We start from the raw sequence: 26,628 nt of genomic DNA on the forward strand, positions 1-26,628 counted from the left end.
GCGCTAGTCGGCTAGGACCTACAATACCCTTTTGGTGCAGAAGTTTCTGCAACAGACCTACAAAATTTGGTACAATTGTTTCATCTGTGAATGACTGAATGATAAAAAGAATATTAGGCCTAAATAAGTTGCCAAAAAATGACTAGATTGTGAATTCACGATGGGTATTTACAGGCTACATTAGCCGTGGAATTAATCTAACGGGGTATTGGCGTAGTCCAGAGCTTCAAATCCCGCTGATATCTGCATAAAAATGCAGGTAAAATTTTTTACTGGTTTAATAGGCCTATAGATTTTTAACATTGTCCAAATATTACAAACTAGCATGAACTTCATATCTTTTAGTGACATTACAAGGGAATGTAATCACACCAAATCACGATATATCAAAAAATATTTATTGAACAAAGAAACTTCAAGCAATCCTAATAAATATGGAGTAATGGGACAGTTTTCTGCTCAATAAGCACATTTGTATTAGGTAATGTTCAAATCGTGGGAACAATTGAAGGGTTAAAACGAAACACTGACGTCATACCACGTTTACCATTCTGAAGAACAACTTCACTTCCTGAAAGCGAATAAGAATGCTTTCAGTAGGTTCTAATTGACCAATTACATTTTACGAAAAGCAGAAAGCATGCAATGCAAACGCCAAAACGACGACCAAATAACACTAATTTTTTGTCACAACTCTGTACCACATCCTTCAGTTATTTTGAAATAAAATCACTATATGACACACGGAAAAGATTGATATCAGTATTTAGAATTTACGACCAAATGTTTTTTTGGTGTATTGTTTTTTTTGGCTTTATATACCTTATAATTTGTGTTGAGCTACAGTGGAAAAAACAAAACGTTAATTCACAATCGATGTCATAAGAAACAAGTTTATTGTTCAAATTCAAATTAATGGTTATAAAGTCTTTGGAAATGAAACAAAAACCTAAAGTAACTTTTTAAATTATAATATTTGCAGGTAGCAATAATTTAGTTTTAATAGTGGCAAGTCATTTTGTGACAAACAATTATCATTTTGTTACCAACAAGATACACAATCTGTTGAACTTCTTCTGACAAATCAGTTATAACTTAGCATGGATATATACGTCATTGGTTATTGGCCAACAACAAACAAAATTATACTATAGTATCTGGATATATGAAGTAATTTCCATGGCTCATCTTCAAACCTGCAAAATATAAGTCAGAAGAAATATTACTTTCCAAAACAGAGTAGATATTAAACTTTACCTCCATAGTACTCCATAACAAATCAAACGTAAAAAATGTTATTGAATGTACCTCTGGAGGTCGATAAACATCTTGCGTTGAATCGTGAGGTCTTCGTAATTCATATGCGGTTTCTTCAATCTAATAATAAATAAATCAACCAATCAATTGGTCTGATGTCCAATTCGACAGCTGTTACCAAAACTTGCCTCCTCGGGATGTTCGATTAAGTGAAACTGGGGAGGGGAGGCGTCGCTATCAGACGAGGATAATCTTTCCAACCCCCCTCGTCTATTGTGGTCTGTTGGTGCCTGACTGCTCAGAAAAGGCTGGGTGGACGGTGCAGGTTGATTCTCTGTTTGTAGTGTGTCATTTGGTACAACAACGTCCGCGTCTGTCGCCTGGGAAAAGTTTTCACCAAATATATTCATTCGGGTGAGGGTGGAGGTGGCGTCATAGCCTTGGTGTGTGATGGGAAAGTCGGGACGCCGGATGACGCTAGAGTGCAAGTCATGTTGTTTTTTTGCTGGGTCATCTTCGTCATCGGGGTCGTCAGGTATAGTTTCCCACATCATACGCGAGTGACGTTCGTTCATTCGTTGGTGGTGAAGCTAGATATGAGATTTTTTTAATTCCACATAATGTTTACTTTGAAACAAATGCTTGACAATCCAAATCACGTTTCAGGGGCCAACGTACAGATAATGTTCCAAGCGTTTCTTAGCAAGTTAAAACGATAAGTTTTATATTCGGTGTCTATTTTGACACCATTACACAGTTGCCCCTAAACCCTACAAATTTACACGCTTGTTAACGATTAAAGGGAAATTTATCAGTGTGTGGCAAAAAACTAAGTGGTAATTTACCTCATGCATATAAAGAGCACTAAGACTCATTTCAATAGAGGACATGTCTCTTATCTGCTCGGATGCTGTGGAATATGCAAATGGTCGCACAATTTTCTCGCCAGTTATCTGCTGTTGGTGCAGGTCTATGAATAGAAAAACATCAGTTGTGTAGGACATCGTGGATGCAAATTAAAGGTAGGGTACTGGAGACTATTTTACATTATATTCTTCCGAAAAGATGCACAAACAGACAATGACTCGGCATCAGACGTATAATAAGACGCCATTAAAAAACAGCACGTCCGTTAACTAGCAGAATTTAACCAGCTACTGTATAGTTAAATGAATTAAAGTGATAGTTATTGCACAGGAAAACCGACAAGGTTGTAATAGGTCATTAAGCCTTCTATAATTGTAGAAAAACACTGTTTCACTTTGGGACTGGTACCTGTATGCAAAATGGTTCACATTGAGGTACATTATAACACAGTGATTATCGAAACCTATGACGTCCGACACAAACCGTAATTGCTGTGTTGCCACGCGGAAGAAGGTATTGTAATAAATGGATGTTCACAAATTAAGGACAACTCATTTTAATACACGATGCTTAATGAGTTAATCTGTTGGAATGAACTTTGTATTTGGGCGATTACATTGTCTTGTCACAGGATTTTTTTTGACAATCGTCAACACAACTCGAATACATTTTGAAAGTGGGATCACAATTTATAAAGTTGAACATTAGGAAGTAAAACTAAATCTGTTGCAAAATGAACGCACAAAACGTCAAACATCAAATGTGGCATAGGTCATCATTGCCGTTTTAGGTTTGTCATATAGCAGTTCCTTTTCGTGGCGACACGATCCGTGTAGGCGTCAGACACCACGCGCCTTATTTCCATGAAAGAAGTGTAAATTAAATTAACGCTTTTCCGCCGACGCTAGTGACTTCTTCCGCCAAACTGTTTTTGAACTTGTGTGTTGGGCACACACCGCACGGCGCCTCACAAATTTGCGCGGGATGGTTTGGGACAGTTACGCCCACAGCAAACTCTGTGCGCACCTTGCCACACGCCACTTAAATTATGGGGTTTCAACTCAAATCATGTGATCAACCTAAGTGGTTCTGCTTTAGAAGTCGGGGCATGCGCTTTCTTCAGGTATACTAATACAAGGCGGGTAATGTGTTTGATGCACCACGGTCTCGTGTCGCCGTGTTTGAGTGCAAAACAGGGAGGGGGGTCATTACTCGGCGCCTGACTGTCAGTTGTGAGTCGAAGTGCCACGACGCGTGGAAGCGTCCACCCATATGAGGTGCTGCAAAGTTCACAGCCTTAACTTGACCATAAACCGTGTGAGAAGCTATTGACAATTTTAATTGGGGCTGTATTATCTCCGGAAGGTGTTCAATAAACTCGTTGGTGATTTGTGCGATGATGAAACACGCGCCTAACCGCAGGCTCTTCATAAAATGCGTCAATTAGACACGATATTGCCTGAGTAGGTGTCCAAAGATTCGCACGGTAGTCACCCGACCCACATGCAAGCAGCTAATGTTTGTAATTAAATTCAAGTGTGCCGGAAATGAAAATTTGGAGCTGAGTTCAATGACGTAACAGTTTAACATAGCGGAAACGTTATTTATTTTTTGTTCTGTTCCGACATCTCAAAAATCTGTCAATTAATTTTTTAATTAAAGACATCACATTTTATAACTTATACAAACACATTGCACAAAATTGTTGCAACACATTTTTTTAGTGAAAAGATAAAATTAAATTGTTTCAAACATTTTTACAGACGGCAATTGAAAATCAAACAGACATACAAAGTAAAAAACTTACCCTTTTGGGAATAGATGCTAGAAACCATGTATTCGTTACTGCCCTCTACTGGGCCTTCGCTGGATTTTGCCCCCCGATAAACAGCCACTTTATGTCGCTGTTGAGAGGCTGATGCCGAAATTCCTAAAAAAAGAAATTGGGAGTTTCCATTAAAACTAAGCTAATTGATTAGAAAACCACAAAAGTCACGTAAAATCGAGGTCACTTCAAGGTTGAAAGAGTGCTTATGTGTTCGGAACATAAATTTACGCCAAAGAAACGTCAAAACTGTGCTGTTGGATAGCGAAGTCAAGGGGATTAAGCGATCGGCGCGGGACGTGCATTATCACAGCGGTTGTGTGGCAAGATTAACTGGAGTTTGGTAACAAGCTTTAGAGCTCCGGCGAAAATGTTTTTCTTAGAAGTGTCTGAACGGTATCAAAGTGACAACAACCGCAGAAACAATAGGAAAACAAGACAAAAATTTGGCGGTACCGCGGGTCAATAAGTTCATCACACCAACAGATGCCAGGACACCAAGACTTTGACGCATGATGCGTTGATGCGTCAGAGGTCGAGTTGTTTAGACGAACTGCGACGAGAATGTACGTATTTTTCGCAGCGTGACTTATAACTCTTGGGCAGAAAAACTTGGACGTGGCTTGGTTTCACGAAAAAAAAGTTGAAAAAACAGCATTCACAAACATTTTTTGTTCATGATAATTTCACGATTTTTTGTATAATTCACTTGTAGAAAAAGCTAAACTAGTGTTTTTTCAATCAAAATAAATTATTTTCGTAATTTTCACAATGCCGAAACTGGGATATCTATAGCACTACTGTAATGGAAACATTGAAAAAAGCCAAAATAACCAATGATTATACTGAAATAAACTGTATGTTGTGGCTATATTTGGCGCTAAACTTCAGAAATAATGAGAAGGAACACCCAGATTGAAAGACGCGGAAACCCAAAACTTAACACGCCAATGGCCTTCCCTGGTAAAACTGCCGCATCTGGGTCGTTGTTTAGATAGTTACTTGCAGAAAAGTTTAAAGCGCTTAAATACAACAACAAATCATATCGCGTGTCGGGATGAGGAAAGCTACTACGCCCAAAAGGCCTCGACTCATCGCGAGCTACTGTCCTCAGTAATCACATGTCGGGACATCAATTTGTGGTATAATTAGAAGGTGCAAAGGTAAAGGTGACCTCGACGGCTTTTTATTCGTCCGATTGTGTCGCGCCCACTCACTCACGTCATCGGAAGGCATTATTGGCAGGAATTAGTCGAGTTAAAAAAAATTAGTCAACGATTATGTCGTTAGTTTAACCATTAGGATCGGCGCCATTCGATTGAAGGCGTAGATTCCTATGAGGTCGTGAAAATGTATTGCTTTAAAAGCAATTATTTCGTCTAATGTTGATTGTAAAGTGTACATATGGGTAAAAAAATGGGTGCGGCAGATGACGTGGAGAAGTATTTTAGTTTTGTAACTTTCCGCAGGATGTGCTGTAATATTTTTGTTCAGTTTTTCAGTTTTAGCTAACACTAATTGACTCGCGTTGTAGGTGGGAAAGGAAAACTGAACAAAAAATATTTACTCATTCAATGCACCAGTAATATGCCTTCCAAGTAATGATTTATACAGTGGCATTGCGATCGTTATCTTTTTCGGAAACAGTAAATGCCTATACGCAAAGATTAATCAGTTTTGTACAAATTTGATTCTAATCTATGCGGTAGTTTGTGATATTTTCTGGCAACTTTAGCTGTTTATGGTCTAACTATTTGCATCTTGATGCACCAAGGTTTATAGGCGTGGAATATATCATGCAACAACAAACGAATATACAGCGAAGAGACGAGAGCGTTTAACATCAAGCGCCATTTCTCAAAAGGCGTCAATTCCTGCGGCGTATGAAATTGCAGCAATGTTTTCACACAACAAGTTACGATACGTCCAATGGATTCCGGCACGTTTTATATGGAAATCTGCCACTAGCGCAATCAGCAAATAAGCTACAGTTAATACCGCTTACCACCAATTCTAAACATTTCATTAACAAAAGTATAATCTGCGAAACAGTTACCGTGATTTATGTACGATATATACAGAAGGCATATATACGGCACGAATTCTGGGTTTGGTGCGCACGTACTGCACGCAAGGTTCACCTTTTACATTGAAGGTCAACAGACAATACCGCTTTGCACAGGCACGGTTACGGTTACGGTTACGTGATCACGCAAAATCGAGTGCCCGTATTACAGTTTGGTGACTTAATCGACCGAAACGGGACGAAAGAAAACCCCGGGATTATTACCTGTTTGCGCCATGGATTGTTGACGCAATAATGAATTGCCACCGTGAGTCGGCTCTGCTGTTCCATATCCACTGACAAGCACGCTGGCATTTGGCCGGTTTAGAATGCTTGGCTGAAATTTACAAAAAAAAATTTTTTTAACAATACAAAATGCCTACAGACATTGAAACAAATTCCCAACGTTCAACATACACAGCATGGAAGTGTCTAAAAACGACTGTTTATTTATTCTGAGAAAATAAAGACCAACAGACTAAAATGTAATCTAAAAACCCAAAATTTAGGACAAATGGTATGCTAGCCTGTTTCCTACCTGTAATTGAACTTAATGGACCAGATAAAATACAAGGAAATACTGATATCCCACGCAAAACAGACTTGTATTTTTACACCAACCATCGATACTTCTGTGGTCGGTAGGGACTTTCCGATGCACACCGAGTAACTCTTAAAGCAACCGATCGTTGTTTTTTTCTCAATAACGCACTCTTGTTTTGATGTTAATGCGCAAAAACCTCGACCTTTAAATTCGATGAAATTTTCGCCCACATATTTTTATCTAAAAACTGGTGTGCCACTCGTTGTTATGATGCTTCTGTGCATTTCATTCTATAGGTGCAAATAAGTTCAGTTCAATAGGCCTCAAAACAGTGATAACGTGAAGCGTTAGCGTGAGGTGCAAGACTACAAGTAAAGAGGACAGTGCTAAGGAATTGGCAGCAATTTTTTTGAAAAGAAGTTCAGTCGTAGAACGGCCATTTCTAGCTATGCACCTTGGCTAATTCGAAGTCACGCTTGCGCAAAGCAAGTTGTCAAAGTGAAATGGGATGAAGTGTTCGCGACTAGTGATGCCCTTGACATACCAACGAGATGAAGACCCTTAGCCCAGGCATGTGGGACCAAGAGGCGGATTTCCTTCAGTGATTACCGTAACTGTCGAAAACTGTGTAAAAACGGGAGTGCCAGCATCGATTACAACGCCTTCAATCAAACATAAGCACTGATAACATCTTGCTAAGTTGACGTGCCGACTTTATCACAAGGTGTCACTGGTGGGTCGCGTTCGAGCATGGGCTGCCCTGGGGCAAATGTATGTGATTTTTACATAGCCACTTCACGTAAAATTTCCGGTATTCGCTTAGTAGCACCGAATGTGGGAATGATATCATTTCCAACCCCCTGTGGCGAAAGTCGCTCTGATTATGTCTGGCGCGGTAAATGGAACCAAAATAGCCACACGGGCCTATCCTGACACCGCCTTTCTACACCAGTAAGGGATGGGCGTTTACAGATGACAAGTTTAGCGTGGAGCGCAGAGGCTTTATGTTACCACGTATATCTGCACCCACAAACGATTCTCACAACATTGACATTTAATATGTCTGCGTGGGATGGGTTACGCAATTTGTTGGAGATAAAACGGTCGGCTTTGAACTGTTTCAAACTTAAGGCCAAGTAAAGTAGCACCTTTCAGTTGGTGTCGGTGAAAGGCAACAGATGCTTCAAATGGGACTGCAATTAATAAATGTGATGGTATTTGACACATTGTATGTTCATTAAAGCATAAGCGGGAGTGCGAAAAGCAAACGTTTTGAGATGTTTTTGAACGAAACAGCTGTGAATGTGAAATTTGCACAAGCGTTCAGATTACGAAACCGCGGTTTTCAGTTTCGAATACCTCAGTTGTAAAGCAAAATCGAAGAAAAATTCTTTCGTCATGTGACATTTGATTTGGTTGTTATAAACGTCAAACGCGATGAAAAAACAATCCGACATAGTGTTACCGTATTTTACGGACCATAAGGCGCAATCTAAATCCTTTTTTTTCCTCATAAATTGATCGTGCGCCTTATAAGCCGGTGCGCCTAATGTATGGATCAAGTAGTGCTTAATTGCCTAGGCTACACTCAAAACCAGTACCGATACTATCATTATATAAATAAACCACCGTCTTACACAAAAACTACGGTAAACGCAACTACCAACTGTGATATTCAGAGCTTTATGAGCTTTATACGGGACTTTACTTAGCTTTATACGGTAACCCATACTCCTTAAAATACGTTGCGTTCTATAGTCCGGTGCGCCTTATGTATGAACAAAAAACTAATCAAAGCAATTTATTGACAGTGCGCCTTATCATCGGGTGCGCTTTATGGTCCGTAAAATACGGTAATTAAATTTACATAAACATTGAACTTCGCGAAGAAAACCGTAAGTTATAAACAGGTAACCTCATATATTGGACAATTAAAAATTCTCGGCGGCTGCCTGATACGATTTTGCAGATAAAACACCGGGGTGGAATTACGAACTCACTTTTTGTGATTTGCGCGGTAAACAAACTACCGTAAATATTGCAGTAGATAAGTGTAGGCCTATCAGCGCAAGACTGATGTCTCCTGATTAGTCTCGCCGTAAGTAAAGTACTATATAGGTTAACATATTTCGTCAGCAATCTAGGGCAAGTATTTGTTGTCGAAAATAAACATGTTCCACCTGAGAAAAATCGTGTCGTCCAATACCCTTTTTGTTCCGGACAAATTCAAGAAATAGTTTATGGTTGCAAGCGAACTTCACATACTATGAAACAAAGTCGCTATATTTTATACATTATATTTTTACGATGATAGTAATATTGTGGGCGCTTTTGCCTAGAGAATGTAGCCTATAGGCCCCACTGAAGCGACCTTGCTGCATACAAGCATTTTGTTTTTGAAATCTGTATTCTTGTTCGGAAGGGTGATGACGTCACCAGTTGCGATTCCGATCTTCACGAGCAACACAGCGGTGATGCAGTTGACGTGCAGGTCGTAACATTTTCACGTTTACAAAAAGATTATCGTTGAGGTAATCTCGGCAAAATCAAAAATTACCATACACGCAACTTAATACCTTGCATGGGAAAGATACCTTCACCTGACCGCTAAGTTATTTACTGCTGAGAACAATATCACGTCCTGTACAACTTATTTGTCAAAATACATAATTGTAGTTTGTTACTGTAATGCGAAAAAGGGTCAATACGGTTATTTTTCAATTTCATCGCGTTTTTACGAGATGATATTGTGAAGGTCTTAATTTTTAATGGCTTCATTAAGAGGTGCTTTCAAACAGAATCACAGCCAAACCACCTTTTTTATCTCAAAATTGAGCTTAACTATCACATATTTTACAACTTTTCCTGCGTACAAGGTGAATTACGAGTTTGGTGGCAAGAAAGTAAAAGTTACGTAACTGACAAACTAAGTTAAACCTTAAGCAAACACGGTGCATTGTTGTTTCCACAAAGTGCATTTCAGCGGCCAATCATATCGGTTGTAGGGTGGGTCGCACACTGGATAATAACATCGCACGAATGTTTAGTCTGTGCCACGTCGCGAACGATCGCGGTAAACGCAGATTGTGGCTTTACAGGTTATATACTGATGCCGATGAGATAATTCCAAACTTAACATAACAATCAACGCTAACCCACCATTGTATGTACACTCAATTCAAGGCCCGACCTTAACAACGGTGTGGATAATCAACTTGTGATTGAATGGATAATTAAAGAAATTATGGACATTACCACAGCTTATCCGAACCTAATCACACCATTTTATGGTAATCTTGGGAACTTGAAGTCACGTGTGTCAGTTCCCCTTCCGAAATTCTGAAGGTAAGTGCTTGTATCGATATTACATCAGAATCATACCACCATTACACCACCACCACCATGAAACGGCTGCAAAACCGAAAAGATCAATTTCGAACGTCATCGCGAAAATAAGCAGCAAGAAGAAAGGCACTGATGTGCCGGAAAATGATTTGGCACGAGGATGCACAATTACATTTTGGCCCCGTCCTATTAAACACAACAGCTTACATATTTCAAATTTACCCCTGTGCCTGTGCTGTCAAACCGGGTGTAATTTAACATTTTCGGTATTTTTGCTTTTTTCGTCACAAATGTACACATGACTATCCAATTTTATGGAAAATCAAATGAAAATCGTTGCAACCTCTGGCTCTAAATATAGAGCGGAAATTTACATTTATGCGTCGTGTAAAGTCGAGGTATTTGTGGGTCAAGAGATTGTGTGAAGTAAGTGAGACTTGAGTGAGTCAGTCTTATTAGGTAGCGCGTATTCAGAATATTTCACAAGTTCTTGAAGAGGGATTAAGAACACAGTGGCGTCAAAAGATTCTAAGAATCCAGTAACCTCATAAACAAGAAGCGGTTTTGACATGCCGTGTCAAATTACAAAGTATGTAGTGAATTTGTTTGGGGTATAGAGATGGGGATTTATTTTTACATTAGTCATGCACCGAAAATTTCATTTGTGGCAAATTTTGAAGAGTGGCATTTCACTGTTGAGGTTGGTGGCGTAAACTTTTGCACGTATCCTTGTAGCTGAAATGACATATTTTGGCCAATACATACAACAGTGATGAATTGTTGATAATAGCGAGACAATACTTCTATATTTTAAAATATTGATTGCTTCCGAAAACATTGGTGAGTAATGACATCTTTAAGTGATTCGGAACGGAAAAATGAACCGAATTTGTTGCAAGCAAAACGATCAAACAAAAGTCACACATTTTATAACCGTTTTTTAGACATTTATTCGATCTGCAACTCATCCATCGACAACATTACGTCATGTTAGGACAGACGCACAATCCTTCGAATTAGGCTTTGTTACACTTTTAGCCATTCGGTTCAGACTAAAACAAATTACATTGACATGTATAATATCCTGCTCCGCGTTGGATTTTGTTGAGACACCGGTTTAACGTGTATGACTCCACAGAATTTAGAATTTAGGTATTTGACTCACCAACATGTCCACAGAACCAAGAGAATTTAACGACGCCAGTAGAGGGTTCTGGGTGACTTGGGCGGTTTGCAATGACGCAGCATCCTTCTGTGCGTGGGCCTGAAAAAAAAAAAAGAAATATTTTTAAGTGTGCGTTCGTGAATAAAACGATGCTCCCAGAACTGTGAACAAAACCGCTAAAAAGTCCCCATAGTCCTGCGTTTAGGAATTAAATTGCATAACCACAGGCAATAACCTAAATCAAGAAGTCATCAAGTGTAAGTGCTCATGACATCATATTGACAGGTTATAGGAAAATCTGTTGCAATTAATAGCGCGCGTGAAATTACATGTTGTACGGACAAACATTGGAGTCGAAAACCGCAGCACTCAATCCACAAGAAAAATCGTTGCACGTTCGCACAAACCGCACCTTTTTCTCCGAAGGCTGCAAGGCGTTTGTAGATAAATCTATATTGGTGTGGTTATCGCGCGACAAACCTATCACTAGTCTGCATGTTGCATCGTTTAATTCAGAAAACAAAACAAAAGGTTTGTAAAGCTAAGTTCGGGAATATTCGACACCGATTTGGTTCTGCGTTCCGGTCCACACAGTTTTGCAAACATTATAATGTTTTCAAATTTTTGCAAGAGATGTCAAGTGTAGTAACAAAACATACATACTAATATTGTGCAGCACAAAAAACGCAATTTTACTCCGACTGGCGCCATAGAGCGATTTTCGAGGACGTTAAAATGCGATCCAGCAATTTTACATTTAAAAACATTCCAATTTAAATTGCGATAAATTATGGGTGAAGGAGGGGCTTTAGAGTATGACGTTGATGGAAACACGCGACTTTCAAATACGCAATGACGTCAGGTATCGGCTTGAGGCAGAAACGTTTTTTAAAGAATAAAGGTGATAAACTAACCGAAAAGATAGGTTTTGTGTATCACCGTTAAGTATCTACGTCAAGAATGAGACACATCGACAAAAGCAAACGCATTCTACGTTATATGTTACGTTAAACAATCGACAATATTGTTCTCTACGTCACTCCTGCTAGCATTTGATATAGTGCGGTTACAAAAGCCAAATGTCAATATGGCTAAAACTTACTCTCGTTTGTACGAATGTCGAGGTTGTCAAAACACTTAGGGGCGATCGTATTAAGTGGATGATGTCACGCTACGCACGCATCAAAAACAGTCCGAATTATAGTTTTGCTTTTAACTTCGATGTAAACAAGAGTTTGCCTTCGTTTCATATGCCCAAATTACTAAGTGTAAAGTATCTGAACCATTAATAACATCTGGATAACCAAATCACGTGTAACAAAAATAGAACATACTTTATACTTTAACTCATTATCAGAAACCGATATATCCACACCGAGAAGAAATTTTGCTGTTTTCCCTCGACACGACTCAATAAAAAAATCACCGCGCTATTTTAAACGTCATTCGTTCACGTAGTCAATTTTGGAGATTTGCAACATCGATAAATTGAGATAAAACTGGATAGTCTTAGCAGGTATGAAGATGAAAAAAAGTAAAACGAAATCTTCTAAAAAGTTACTAACATTTCTAAGTTCGCTACCAAAACCAAAGGAAAGTTCTACCGCAACCACAAATACAGACTCATGGGTTTGTGAAAACTAACAAATTGTAAGTCGGAGAAAAACTGCTTATTAAAAATTTTTCTTGAGTAATATCTTACATGTGGCATGTTTTAGCCAATATAGCTAAAAGAACTGCGCCAACACACATGTCGACGTCAACGTGTTTATTTGTGATAGTGATCCGATCTGGCTACGCACCAGGCTAGGCAAGCATAATAAACATTGGCAACAAAATACACAAACATTCCAAAATCACAGAATAAAATCTTACCCGCAAACTAGTCAGAAAGTTATCTTCGTTTTTTGGTGCGTCCCACTTGGGGTTGGTAATAGCAAAATGCATCAGGGATAATTCGGTTTTACCACCATCAGCCTGCTGGGAGTGAGACGGTTCCGTTATTTTCTTTTCATGCCACTGTTAATAGAAAAATATTTTCAAGGGATGTAAAACCACAATAGTTGTCACTGGCCTTGTTTTTAAAATTGATGCTCCTTGAAATCAGAAATGCAATAAATGAGTAATATTCATACCATGCTACTCAAAACAACATTAAACGTTTTTTATCATTGTTTTCGAAAAACTTACAAAATCGGACAGCGTTGTAACAAAGTCATCCGAGGACGTATTATAAATGTATGACTCATCAATATGTTGCGCAATTGCATGAAATACTTGACACATTTGTTTCGATGGTTTTCAATGGTAGTTGGTATTTTAGGCTGCTATGTATATGTGTGCGAATGAACTATAGTTTGTAAGAATTCTTATATTTTTTTACCACACAGAATTCACGAAACAAACCATGAGTGTGAAGGACATGTCAGTGGAACAATGCTATTTTCTTTCACAAACGACTCTTCTACTAAACTAAAGACGTTTTGAGTACATTACTAAAATAGGGAATTTTTATCTTCGCAAAAACACTGTTTCAAAGAGGCCATCAGATCCCCAACAAACAGCAACACGCAGTATATGAAGTGTAGAAGCATGATAACACATGTGAACGATTTCGCCCACAGACTACGTGTAAGTTTGTCACTGAGTAAATATTCGTTAGATTTCCACTGTTACCAGTCATAACTAATTCAATGCAAATCCGGTGAAATCCAATGTAATGACGCAGAAGTACAACCTAGAGTGAATATCATTGTTTAAAATTTGAATCACAAATTTGTTATCATACCAGACGTGCAGGTTTACAGAAGCTGGGCCGTAGTAAAAAAGTGCTCAATTAAACAATCGAAATCCTCGCCTTGGGCATGGGAAATTTCTCCCATTACCGAGCTTCGGTCTTAGCAAGAAACGCATTATCTTCGAGCCTTGCTTCGTCAGCCGCAAGTTGAAACGATAATACCCAATGCTGTTTATCAATAAGACGCTTATACGGTGTGATAGAACGAAAATAAGCACAACGCACAATAAACGTGTCGATATGTTCGCATGCTTAAAAGGAATTTACGCAGAACTGCATTGTGACTGCCTTATAGATGCGTGCAATCATCCATGCGGCTTTATAGCATGAAAACAGATTAAACTTCAAACCGTAGCACGAAAACTGAGCCTGACATATATGGAAAAAAGGATTTTTCAATCCGATGTGTTCAAGTTCAAACCCGGATGCGGGAATCGCGCTAATAATTGTGGACGCGCAAAATCAAATCAACAAATCTGAATGATTAAAAGTGAGGAGTAATTTACAACGACAAGGATAAGTCAACTGAAGTGAGCTTCAATTACATCTTTGAAAAAAAAGTAAAATAAGTAATAGCTCAAAGAGATGAGGCATACGATCCTGTAGTAATTAAAGTCTGCTTTTGAACTCGAAAAATGTTGAAACCACAATTGCGCAAACGATTTAAAATTCGGCGCCAATTTTTAATTGTTCTTGGAAAATTGTTGCGCACAAGCAAAGCTTTGATGATGCAAATATAATTCAAAAATGCTGGAATTTTATGTGTTTTCGAGGAAGTGTGTAATTTCTTTACTGATTAAGGAACTGCAATCAACCAGCCGAAGACAAAGTCCATGATCCAGACCAAATAAGCTAAGTCCATTGCACTGTTGTCGTGTTTGCTACTTGCAAATGTAATATTATAAGCCTTCAGTAACATAAATATTTAATAGGTCTCCTTTGTAGATCTTTAATAACATAAACCTGACAGCAGGTATACTCTAGTGACCCGAGCCCCACAAACGTTGTTTTGTAATTATTAAAATTCTAAAATAAATATGCTAAAATAAAAATTGGAGGTCGGAATATTCGACTTGTGAAAAAACGTATAGTCTTAATACTTCAGAGTTAATGGTAAAGGGCTGGGTTCGTGTACGGACTGATTAATTTTAAATTAAAGGGGCTTAATTCGACTTCACACTTTTCGCAATTTTCGGGGAAAAATCGAATGTAACAAAATCAGGTTCTGGCCCCTTACCAGGTCTGGATTATACCCAATGGAAGGCCTACGCAACTAGAAAAGTGGATTTCTGATATACTTCAATTTTATATATTCTGTACGATATTTACCAATTTACTATACTATAGACCAGTGGTTCCCAACCTTTTTATAACGCGACCCAAATACATACAAAAATTTTGTTTAGTGGTTTCTCGCGACCCATGGCCATGCTATTTTAATTGTATTTTGTCTGTTAATTATAGGAAAGCTTTTTGAAAATTACTACGCCAGTTTAGCAAATCAATAACCTTATAACGAGCAAACACTTGTTTTTTACGACCAAACATTTCCATTTGGAGCTGAATGGAAGCAATATTAGCCAGACAACGCTCAACTGTGAGCTAACACATCACTTTATGACGTCACAAACAGTTTTAACCATTATCACCACAAGTTGAAGTTGTTATTGGGCCACAATTTAAAACCCGTGGAATAATAAAAACAACGCTCCGCGACGTCAAAAAGTAGATGCTCTAATTGTCACTAAAACAAGCGACCCAACAAAATGTTCAGGCGACCCATACTTTGGGTCGCGACCCATAGGTAGGGAAACACTGCTATAGACAATTGTATCTACATGTATGATTGTTTTTGCAAGCAAAAACGAATGGGTCCCCACACGCGTGTTTATGCGGATTTACGGTAAACCTATGTTGCGGTTATTTTTAGATTCTTAAGGACAAAACTTTTCACAAAGCATTAACTTAACTTTAAAAGTTTTTGTCCGTATTCTTTTTGTATCATTATTGTCATATAATTACAAAAAATCGGTGAAAAAAGAACGGGGAAAATACTTTCAATTTAATCTCTTGCTTAATCAATTGTTTATTTGTTTCAGCGCCCAAGCATAATCATAGGTCAGATGACATGTAGGTAAACGTGTGAAATAAGGGTGGAAACAAAAAGGGTGCAGCAGGAACCACAATTGGCTATTTTTTAAAAGCTGACCCTATCTATTTGATGGTGAATTTTTAGTACAAATTGTAAACACAAGAAGAAAAAATATAAAGTAAGCACTGCGTGACAACCGTTTTAAATGCATCTAGTAAATAATAAACATGAACACATGTGAAAATACGACAATAGCAGTAGTTCAGTTTGCATTTCTTCAGGCAGTAATCGCACACCTGTCTGGAGGGATAATTAGGAAGCGGTAATTGGGTCGCGTAAGTAATCAAGACCATAACACCCCGTGGAATGTAAATAATGCACCACGTGGTGTGGTGCATGCCAAATGAACAGCTAATCTTGGGAATTTGTAGAATGACAGTCATGACTCATGTATATGTTTCCAGTATTAAAGATTTGCTGTTTTTCATGAAAGCTTTTAATCCAGTTTTTTTGTCAGTTAATTTGTTGGGTAGTTTATTCCAAACTGTGGTGCACTTGTATCTGAGTGTATTTTGGGCTCGGCTTGAAGAAACTTGGGGAACGAAAAATTTTTGTGTTGTGGCACCTCTTGTTGCATGTTTATGTATTAATGAAGTGAAAGTGAAAAAGTTGTCGAAAGCCGGAGGCAGTCTTTTGTGTACGAACTGAAACGCAAATTTTGCCAATTCCATGTTGTGCATGTCATGTAATTTGAGAATGTTAGTTTTTTTGTACAACTTGTTAATTGAGGTTCGAAGAGGGCTGTTGGTCATGATTTTTAAAATTCTATTTTGCATAACTGACAGTTGGTGTATGTCGGTTTTGTTTGCAAAACCCCAAGAGAGTAATCCATAAAGGAGGTGTGGATGCACCAAGGAAAAATAAAGACAACGTAGCGTTGATGATTGCAGATAATGTCTTAGCTTGGAGAAAACTCCTGCAGCTGAAGCAATTTTATTTCGGATGAAGTGGATGTGTTCAGCCCAAGACATTTTCTCATCAAAAATCACACCCAGATATTTTAGTGACTTTACTTTTTCCAATTCCTTACCATTTACAGTGATTCGCAGATTGAAGGAAGCGGATTGCGGAGAAAACATCATATATACTTGACCTTGATATTGTCGTTTAAGTTCAGTTTTTAAACACATATTTTCCTACAAAGCCTTAATTGTTATATTAGAGACTATATAAAGAAAAGTCGTTTGCTACAAAGGTATACATAACAACTTGTTTTTCACTTAACTTTGTTTCGCAAAAACGACTGTTTAATGACCTTTTGATACTGTTTTTAACAGCATGCAGTCCTTAGTGTTCAACAATACCGTTCAGCCCAATTTATACATGACTTAAGTACTGATTCTTGAATGGATTTGTCAAAAATAAAGAAGATACGTTGTGACAAAAAATTCTTAACTGTGTTGTAATGCCTACAAGTTGACCTTTAGTGACCCGTGGTTATGCGACGCCCAAGCTAACAACGAGAATTTAAAGACCATTTATCGCGGCGTTGGAAAAAGTTAAGTTTATTTTTTTCATATTTATGTTGATCAACGACGTTTTGCCTGACATAAACGAAACCAAAGTACGTTTATCGAGTTAAGTTACGTCTTAGGTGTAAAACCTTCGCCAAAACTGAAAATGCGCGTGATAACTCAAAAAAACGATACAGCATTGCTGCACAAAAAGACAGCTGATTTCTAATCACCCAAACGTCTGTCCGTACGTCAAGCTGAGCACTCCCGCTCTGCCGCCTTAATCGTAAACCAGTGAATTCCTCCCTTGGGACTTATATCTGACTGATAGCGTACATATATTATGGGTTGTAAAGGTAACTGGCAAAATTTTAAATACTAAACGAATACCCTGCTTAAACAATTGTTATTTTTTTTAAATATTTCTGCACCATAGGGCTTGTATTTCTGGCCTAAAACTAAAACCGATTATTTCGGGGTTTAAAGGGTGAAAAATGGGTGAATCCAAAAAAAGATACAAAATTCTTTAAAAAACCTTACATTGCACCAAACAACAAAGCATGAAACTCCAAGACGCTGTACTTTAGTCAGTACAGCCGTTTTAAAAAAATTACGTTTTGGGGGCCTGCGGGTGAACTGCTGGATCATTCGGGGTCAAACTTCAGGAGCATCAAATTTGGATTATTAACTAACATCTCTGAAAAATTTGAAAAAATTTGAATAAATTTAAAGCACTCTTTCTTGACCAAACGCGTCTCACAAACCAGCGTTAGACAGAAAAAAGAAAAAAAGAAAATTTAACGTTTGTCACCATATACAGCGGTGGAGATCGGGTGGGTGGCGAGCAATTTAAGCACTTAAGCTGAAAATGTTGCTCTTTTGTTCCATTAATTACACAATTGCACATTCAAGACGACGCGGTAACAACTATACATAAATCAGCCATTTTCGGCGTATTTACGACAGCAATGAAGAGAATCATGGCTAACAACCGTGCTTAGTCTACCCACAAAATAGAACATTCGCCCTGAAGATGTACGGTATATATTTCGCAGCATTGTCAGTCTCCTAAAATCTTAAGGACGAATGACATAATGTTTTTGTGATCTTAATTGTACTGTTGCTACAAGTTTCATCATAATATTTAGCCACAAAACAACGAGCTGGGTGATTTTATCTTTAGGTTTTAAAGAACGAATAAAAAACAGTTTGAGACCAGTAGACCACAGACTTACTTTCGGATCTCCGTGTTTGGTTATGTCCAGTTGTGCAAAGGAACATACATCGCCGACCCCAGCTATGTCGACTGTAAAGTTACGAAAAAAATCCACGATTTCTCCGCTTCTCCTACGCATCCAAAAGATCAGGATGAAAGGAGTCACAATGGGAGAAAGAAGTTCTTCGATTACGTACGACTGAAATAGTATAATTAAAAAAAGTCACGAAAATAAATGTAAAAGTAAAACCAAACAAGGAACTTTTTTCCTCACCCTCAAAACGTTTTTAAAAACACACAAACGTTAATGTGCAGTAAAATATGTCGCTAATGGCAGTATAGTGCTGTAGGCGAGAATTGATAAATGTGTTTCAAGCTTGGCCTGGTGACAAAACCATAAATGCTTGGCAACGGGTTGTGAGTAGGCTTGGTTTAACTCTACGTAAGTTATCAGATAACTTCGGACGAATGCGAAACATGCGTAAATTTTGTCAGCCTGGGAGGTAATGTAAACCTTCCCAAAATTACTTTTTGATATCGAGACGTGAGTTGAAAACCGCAACTGTGAAATCCCGCAAGCATGAGACAGTTTGAAACTAAGCTACGGTGGTTTCAAATTCAGGTCTTAGCGTCATGTTGCAACAGAAAATAAAGGTCAAATCACGACACCACGACAGATTTTGCACTTCAGCGAGAGACCGCATGTTTTGAAACCGAAACTTTTGAAAGCAGGTGCTAGTTAAATATCACCTGGCATTCCATTTGCACTGGGGCCACCTGCACGTCAGTTTGTGTTTTAATCTCCGTAAAGAGATTACTTACACTAACCCTGCCGAACTTTCGCAGTAAACAAGTGGATAGGCAGTCTCAAGCAAAGTTTAATTATTTTGCACGCTAAAGTTTGGACCCAAAATCGTTGCCCTAAAAGTGTTTGCAGAACCCGGGGCCAATTGCTCGGGGCTGTTCTTTCAAACTTGAACAAAAACAAACCTTTGTCACGTAAAACAAAGTAAAATTAACGCTCGCTTTGCAAGTCCGTATCAACACAAACTAAAGGTCAATCTTTGTTTGTTTGTAGTTTACAGCCATTATTGCGACACACAAGGGTAAGCCTTGTTCAAAGGTTTAACCCCAACAAGGGTGAGTAAATTTGTCTAAACATCGAATGTGACTGAAGGAATTTCTGTGAAGTTTGCAAAGTTTTGAGTAGAGAGACTAAAATGGAAGAGTGATTAGCATTTTACAACAGTTATATCAACACGACACAGTTTTAAGAGCATGTATTAAATTACACTACAATCTAAAAATGCAAATTAAGCATGTTCTGAAGCTAAAAGAACTGTTTTTTTCCAACTCACCGCTTTGAACTGAAAGAGTTGAGCAAATTCGTCCCTAACTTGCTGAGTATGAGCTTGACCTCGCCACGCATCAGGTGAGTAATGAACTTGAGCAATAATCTGTCGCATGAGTTGCTCAGGGCATGACACGGCGTGCTGGAAAAATAGATTGTTTTTTGAGAAAAAACAAACACTCAAATCGCCTACAAAAATCCAACATTTTACACAAAGCGCATTTTTTTAATTTTGTTAAAATCTTTACGTCATCAAGTTTGTGTCGACGTTGTGTCAAGTTTTAGCGCTTTAAACCTAAAGAATTTCTCGTAAAATGCTGGTTAAAAAGAAATGGTTACGAATAGATTTTTGAAAAAGGTGTGAAATTTGAAGCAAAAACCCGCCGGCAAAAGAAAGGGCATTCTTTTTGTGGTCAAGGTTCACAAAGTAAAGCAGAAACACAGTAAAGTTGCTCGTTTCAGGCCCGTGTATATATACGACACACCAAATTTTAAGCTTGGATTTGTCGATTTCGATGACATTTGTCACGCTGTTTAAAACTTAACTTGTTGCGTCATAACGGACAAAAACAATTTTTTTAAATAACAATTTTAATATCATGGCTTTTGAAGTGCTTGTTTTCAAACTTTGGGTAACATCTAATTTTTTGCCTTTTTGTGGTTTAAGATGCTACATTGCCTATTGTGCACAACCAAGAAGTACAGGCGAAGTTAAAGTATAGTTCACCTCATCTGGTATAAAGGATTTGCAGATGGTAACTACTATTGTGAATAGAGTTATTGCTGTGAGAACGTGTTCCACTTTTAAAACATCTTCATCCCAAACGGTGAGAGTGAGGAGCACGGCCAAAAGAGAACCCACGAAGAAAGCAACGTTTCTGAGGAAAAAAAATCCACAAGAATTTATGACTTACAATCAATACAATTGAGTATTAATAGCATAGTCATTTTTGACCGTGTATGAGTTCATAGAAACGTTTTTGCAGAAAGACAAAAAGTTCAAACTATTTCTGCTTGTAGAAAAAATAAACGTACTTGGCAAACACTGTCAACATCGGAGACGTAAAAATGTCCATATAAGCAGACGCCGGTTTGTATCCTCGGTTCAACCTCGCTTGAAATTCATGTGGTAGCTCGTTAAAATGCCTATAAGTAAGCGATGGTGTTGTTAGAATGATGCCAGATTCCGATTTACACAACCTTTCCACACAAGTACGAAGCATAAAATAATTGCAAAAACAGGTGTAATTTAAAAAAAAAAGGTAGGTCAGTAGTATACATTTCTCACAATAACTGTTAACATAAATTGGGCGTATTTAATACAGCCTCGGTCACTGTTTTTTGTAAGTCAAGTTGATTAAACCGATTCTGTCAGACTGTGGTTCGACTGACAGTTCTAATAAACGCATTTTATGTATCATATTTCCGGTTGAAACCACAAAAATATACACATGCTAATTTCGACTCGTCTTGATAAAACTGTTTTAAGTGCTTAAACCTCGAAGACAGTTTATAATTCTGAAGTTCTGAAGCTATTTGGATCTTTTAATGTATACCGGGTGCGAAAGCACAGAAATATGCATACAAAGCTAATAACAAGGATATAACGGTACCAAAGACTGCAAAGAGGTAAACATTTGAACAACTATTAATGCGATTTAGCAATGACTGAGCAATTAGGTAGTAACAGTTCGCCCGAAGTCTCATCTGTCATGTAACTAAGTTACCTGAGATACAGACGTGCGTAGATCGACCATCTTCTTGCGCCAAAACTTCCAGGTTCGCGTTTTAAAACTTCAGCATAACTCAAAAAGGAATAAAGGATTTGCCAGAGAAATATTATAGGTGACAGAACGAGGTTTAGCACCCCTAACCACAAGAGGTCGGAAGAGATTCGTTGGGAAAGTTCTTCTCGTCTAGATTTTTGCTTGAATTCATCCTGTAGGAGTAAAAACAGTAAATATAAAATATGACACTGTTTACATTGTAACGAAAAATCAAGTACAGGTGGAATTTTAAAAACCAACCTAAACCTGTTAGCAAAACCCCAAACGTTTTATCCGCGCAATTTCAAGGATGCAATATCTGTATGTAAACCTGGACAAATATTCAAAGTATCTTTGGTTTCCATTTGTATTGGTTTGCAAAAATATGATTAATAATAGTGCTGGTTTTGTTTAAACGAAGGCAACTTTCACTTAGTCACGTATTTGCCCAAACATTGATTGATCACGTGACATAGTGACGGATGACGTAGATAACCCAGTACATCAGGTGTTTGCACACAGAGTCAACAGTTGCGTCGTTATCTCAACCAAGAAGATTAGGTGAAAACCAACAAACCTGTTCCACTCACCCTTATATGGTAGCTGTTAGCAAAAATCGCCCTTGGGCTCCAGAAAAAGATTAATTCCAAGTTGTACTTCAACCCTTGGGTCAGAAAGAGAACATTCCCCAATATGGGAAAAGTAAATTTTGGGGGTAGAAGGCCTTTGTTTATCATCGCTATCATGTAGTTTTTAAAGCGAAGTATTCTGCACATGGTAAAATAGTTTGCAGATGGAATCACTAAGTGAAAGCAATTCAATTGGTCTGCAAGTTTAATTATACACTTACACCTACAAAACGATATTTTATAAAGATGCATATGCTCTTTGAAGCATAAACCGCTTGGGTAAATAATTTTGCAATGCTAAACAACAATGTGCTTGAAGTGCTAAACACTTACCGGTTATAAATGTCTAATTCAGTAAGCTGTTGTTTATGAATACACATTTGTTGCTCTTCTTGCACTAACATTAGGCGTTGTTGGACATCATGCCAGGTCATATTATCAACATCATTCTGAACAAGAAAAAAAAAACTGAAAATTAGGTACAAAAGATACAACTCACAATATCATTTTATATCAGTAGTTATCTATTTTTAACACTAAAAATAGGAAAGAGCTGCAGATAAAACAAGTAATGTGGTACAGTAGTTGCCAAAAACTTTTAAAAAACTAGAAAGGTGGCTTTCTGATATACTTCCATTTTATATATTCTATACGATATTTACCAATTTACTATACACATCATTTGATCTACACATATGATTGTTTTTGCAAGCAAGAACGAATGGGTCCCCACACGCGCGTTTGTGTGGATTTACGGTAAACAAACGTCCTGGTTAATTTTAGATTCTTAAGGAAAAACTTAACCAACTTCAGCAATAAGCCAACTTTAAAAGTTTTGTCCGTATTCTTTTTGCATCATTATTGTTACATAATTACAAAAAAAAACAGTAAATAAGAACAGGAAAAATACTTTTAATTTAATCTTTGACCTTGATATTGTCGTTCAAGGTCGGTTTTTAAACACAATTTTCCAAAACTGAAAATGTGCGTGATAACGTAATAAAACGACTTAGCATGCTGCGCAAAAACAGCTGATTTCTAATCACCAACACGACTGTCTCGTAAAATGTCCGTCCGCACGTCAAGCTGAGCACTCCCGCTGCATTCACCCGCCTTAATCGTAAACAAGCGAATTACTCCCTTGAGAGTTGAGACGCCTATCTGACTGACAGTGTACACATATTATGGGCTGTAAAAGTAACTATTTGGCCGATTAAGGCAAAATTTTAAATACTGAACGAATAACCTACTGCAAACAATTGTTTAACATTTCAGCACATAAGGGCTTGTATTTTTGGCCTAAAACTTATTATTTGGGGGTTTAGGGGTAAAATGGGTGAATCCAATAAAAAGTTACAAAATTCTTTAGAATACCTTACATTGCACCAACCAACAAAGCATGAAACTCTCAAATTATGCACTTTAGTCAGCACAGCCATTTAAAATTTTTTTGGAGACTGTGGGTGAACCGCTGGGGCGTTTGGGGTCAAACTTCAGGAGGATCAAATTTAGATTAATAACTAACATCTGTCCAAATTTGAATAAATTTAGAGCACTCTTTCTTGACCAAACGCATTTAACAAACCAGCGTTAGACAGAAATGAATATTTTGGGGTTTAAGGGGTGAATCGAAAAAAAAGATACAAAATTCTTTGAAATACCTTATATTACACCAAACAACAAAGCATATCACTCAGAGATGCTGTACTTCAGTAAGTATAGCATTTTTAAAAAAATACGTTTTGGGGGCCTGTGGGTGAACCGCTGGGTTATTCGGGGTCAAACATCAAGAGGATCAAATTTGGATTAATAACTAACATCTGTCCAAATTTGAATAAATTTAAAGCACTCTTTCTTGACCAAACGCATTTAACAAACCAGCATTAGACAGAAATGAATATTTTGGGGTTTAAGGGGTGAAAGTGGGTGAATCGAAAAAAAAAGATACAAAATACTTTGAAATACCTTATATTGCACCAAACAACAAAGCATATCACTCAGAGATGCTGTACTTCAGTAAGTATAGCCGTTTTTTTTAAAATACGTTTTGGGGGCCTGTGGGTGAACCGCTGGATTATTCGGGGTCAAACTTCAGGAGGATCAAATTTGGATTAATAACTAACATCTGTCCAAATTTGAAGCACTCTTTCTTGACCAAACGCATATAACAAACCAGCGTTGGACAGAAAAAAGAAGAAAAAAAATACGGACAAAAACAATATGTGTCCCCTTCAGGGGGACCCATAACAAGTCATACATCGTTGATATGCAGAGCAATTCTGTAAAAATGTCTGATTTCCAAGAGTTGGAAGAAACTGTAAAAAACTTTAACAGCTCGTAAAGTCCAAAACAAAGCAGCGATGACGATGAAAAACATCAGCATGCCGTGCTGGGAAATTCTGGAAAAAAGGCAACTCCTTTAGGCTTTAAAAGATAATATTTTCATGCTAAGTAAAAACTGGTGTTTAGCAAGTAACAACATCACAAACTACTATGAATTCATGTAAAGATGAATGCAGAAATTTAGTCAAATTTGTTGTTGCTCTTGAATTGGAGTTATGAAATTTAAACATACCGCATGGAACAGACTTGCGATGAAAGTATTGCATCTGACATGGTTACTTTATCTGTAATGCTGTGGTTGAATCCAGGTGGAACTTTGTTAGCAAATAACACATCATAGTCAACACAAACAAACAGAAATGAGGCAAAAACCACCACAAAGATAAATTGACTGCAAAATAAGGATATATTATAGCTATTCAAAAATGACCAGCTGTACTATTTTATAGAAAAGAGTTCCTTTTTGCCATTTACTTTGGGGTAAATGCAACAAACAGGCAGTGTTAGATTATACCAAAATCGATTAAAAATACTCACACAAGTTCAAAACACTGCTGCAAAAAAATACAATAAAAACCATGGTTTTGATGATATTGGTAAACACGAACAAAAAATCCATCCAAGTCCTCTATATGATGCCATTGGGCTGAAATAAAATGTTTACATGCTTTTGAAATTGTATCAATGTAGGTATATATTACTTCAAGTCAGTGGTGGAATTCAGCCGGTTCGCACCTGTTCTATAGAACCGCCTTCCGAAAATTTATGAGATCAGCAAACCGGTTAGCATTATTAGTTGTGATAGAACCAGCTGACAAAAAATTTGAATCACCACTACCGTCAAGCCACGTATTGTAAGTAGTTTGTAAGAAGTTTACAAATTATAAACAGTTTTCTGGCATAAATTAATATGAAAGAAAAGTGAATCAAATTGTTCAAAACCTTTATTTCTGTCTGGTACATGCATCAGATACGCATCCTCATTTGCAGGTTGATCTTCATCACTTGGCGAGTCAAACTTGTAATAACTTGTATGAAAATCTGTCATTTCTATCCGCAGAATATTTGTGTGAAATACAAACGAGTTTCATAACACTGTAGAACTATTTGCTTGAAAACATAAAATATTTACATAAAAATGTGTTGTTTTAATTTACTGCATAAATATTAACATAACTTACAAACACAAGTTAAAAAATATTTATTTAAAAGCTTGGTAAAACACTATACATATGAAAGGTTGTACATACACATTAAAGCAACATACTCTGCATAATTATTGGACATTCTTTTTGCCCCTTGGAAATTTCATAGTACCATGTCAGTGCATTATTACTGACATACAAATAAAAACAAAAAGTTATGCACAAGATATTGATGCTTAAATATTTTTGCACCAAAGATTTTTTCATCATACAGAAAGCAACAATCTATAATTTGCACAAAATACTGAACAAATATTTTGTCCACCAGTTTGCATATTTCACAAATTTGTCATTCAACTGGAGTGATGCTAGACAACATACTAGCTTTTTAAGAACTAATTTGTCTGACTTATACCTACCAGAATGACAGGGCTTCTTCAGAGCAATGAAGTGAATTTTTGCGAGCACACAATCTACAATTTGCATTTAGCCTTATGCCAATCAAACATTCATCATTGTTTGTTTATGCATGAAGTAAATAAACAGCAGTTTTAAGAGCTGTGCTGTTTGAATACAAGATCACATATATCTTCATGTATATATGTATGTTAAAGCTTTCAAATCAGTTGCACCATAATGGACTTTCTACCCAAATGGCAAAATAATGTAATGTTTACAAAAACAATCATCACCAACAATAGTGCGCA

At 37.4% G+C, this 26,628-nt stretch overlaps 1 protein-coding gene across 1 annotated transcript; it reads right to left on the reverse strand.

Moving 5' to 3' along the window:
• Window positions 1–376: 376 nt before the first annotated feature.
• Window positions 377–25,908, reverse strand: LOC145215766 (autophagy-related protein 9A-like). The gene is made up of 19 exons (XM_080084450.1): window positions 25,719–25,908; window positions 25,314–25,422; window positions 25,009–25,167; window positions 24,691–24,832; window positions 22,767–22,882; window positions 22,395–22,572; window positions 21,766–21,977; window positions 21,074–21,184; window positions 20,766–20,916; window positions 20,046–20,180; window positions 18,707–18,886; window positions 12,944–13,087; window positions 11,069–11,167; window positions 6,240–6,351; window positions 3,932–4,054; window positions 2,103–2,227; window positions 1,446–1,847; window positions 1,309–1,377; window positions 377–1,196 (listed from the first exon to the last, which is right to left on the reverse strand). Exons 1-19 carry the CDS (start codon window positions 25,822–25,824, stop codon window positions 1,191–1,193), a joined length of 2,679 nt encoding a protein of 892 aa, XP_079940576.1. The 5' UTR covers window positions 25,825–25,908; the 3' UTR covers window positions 377–1,190.
• Between the last annotated feature and the right edge of the window lie 720 nt (window positions 25,909–26,628).

Source organism: Phallusia mammillata, chromosome 1 (genome assembly GCF_965637545.1).
Source record: "Phallusia mammillata chromosome 1, kaPhaMamm4.hap1.1, whole genome shotgun sequence".
NCBI classification, from domain to species: Eukaryota; Metazoa; Chordata; class Ascidiacea; order Phlebobranchia; family Ascidiidae; genus Phallusia; species Phallusia mammillata.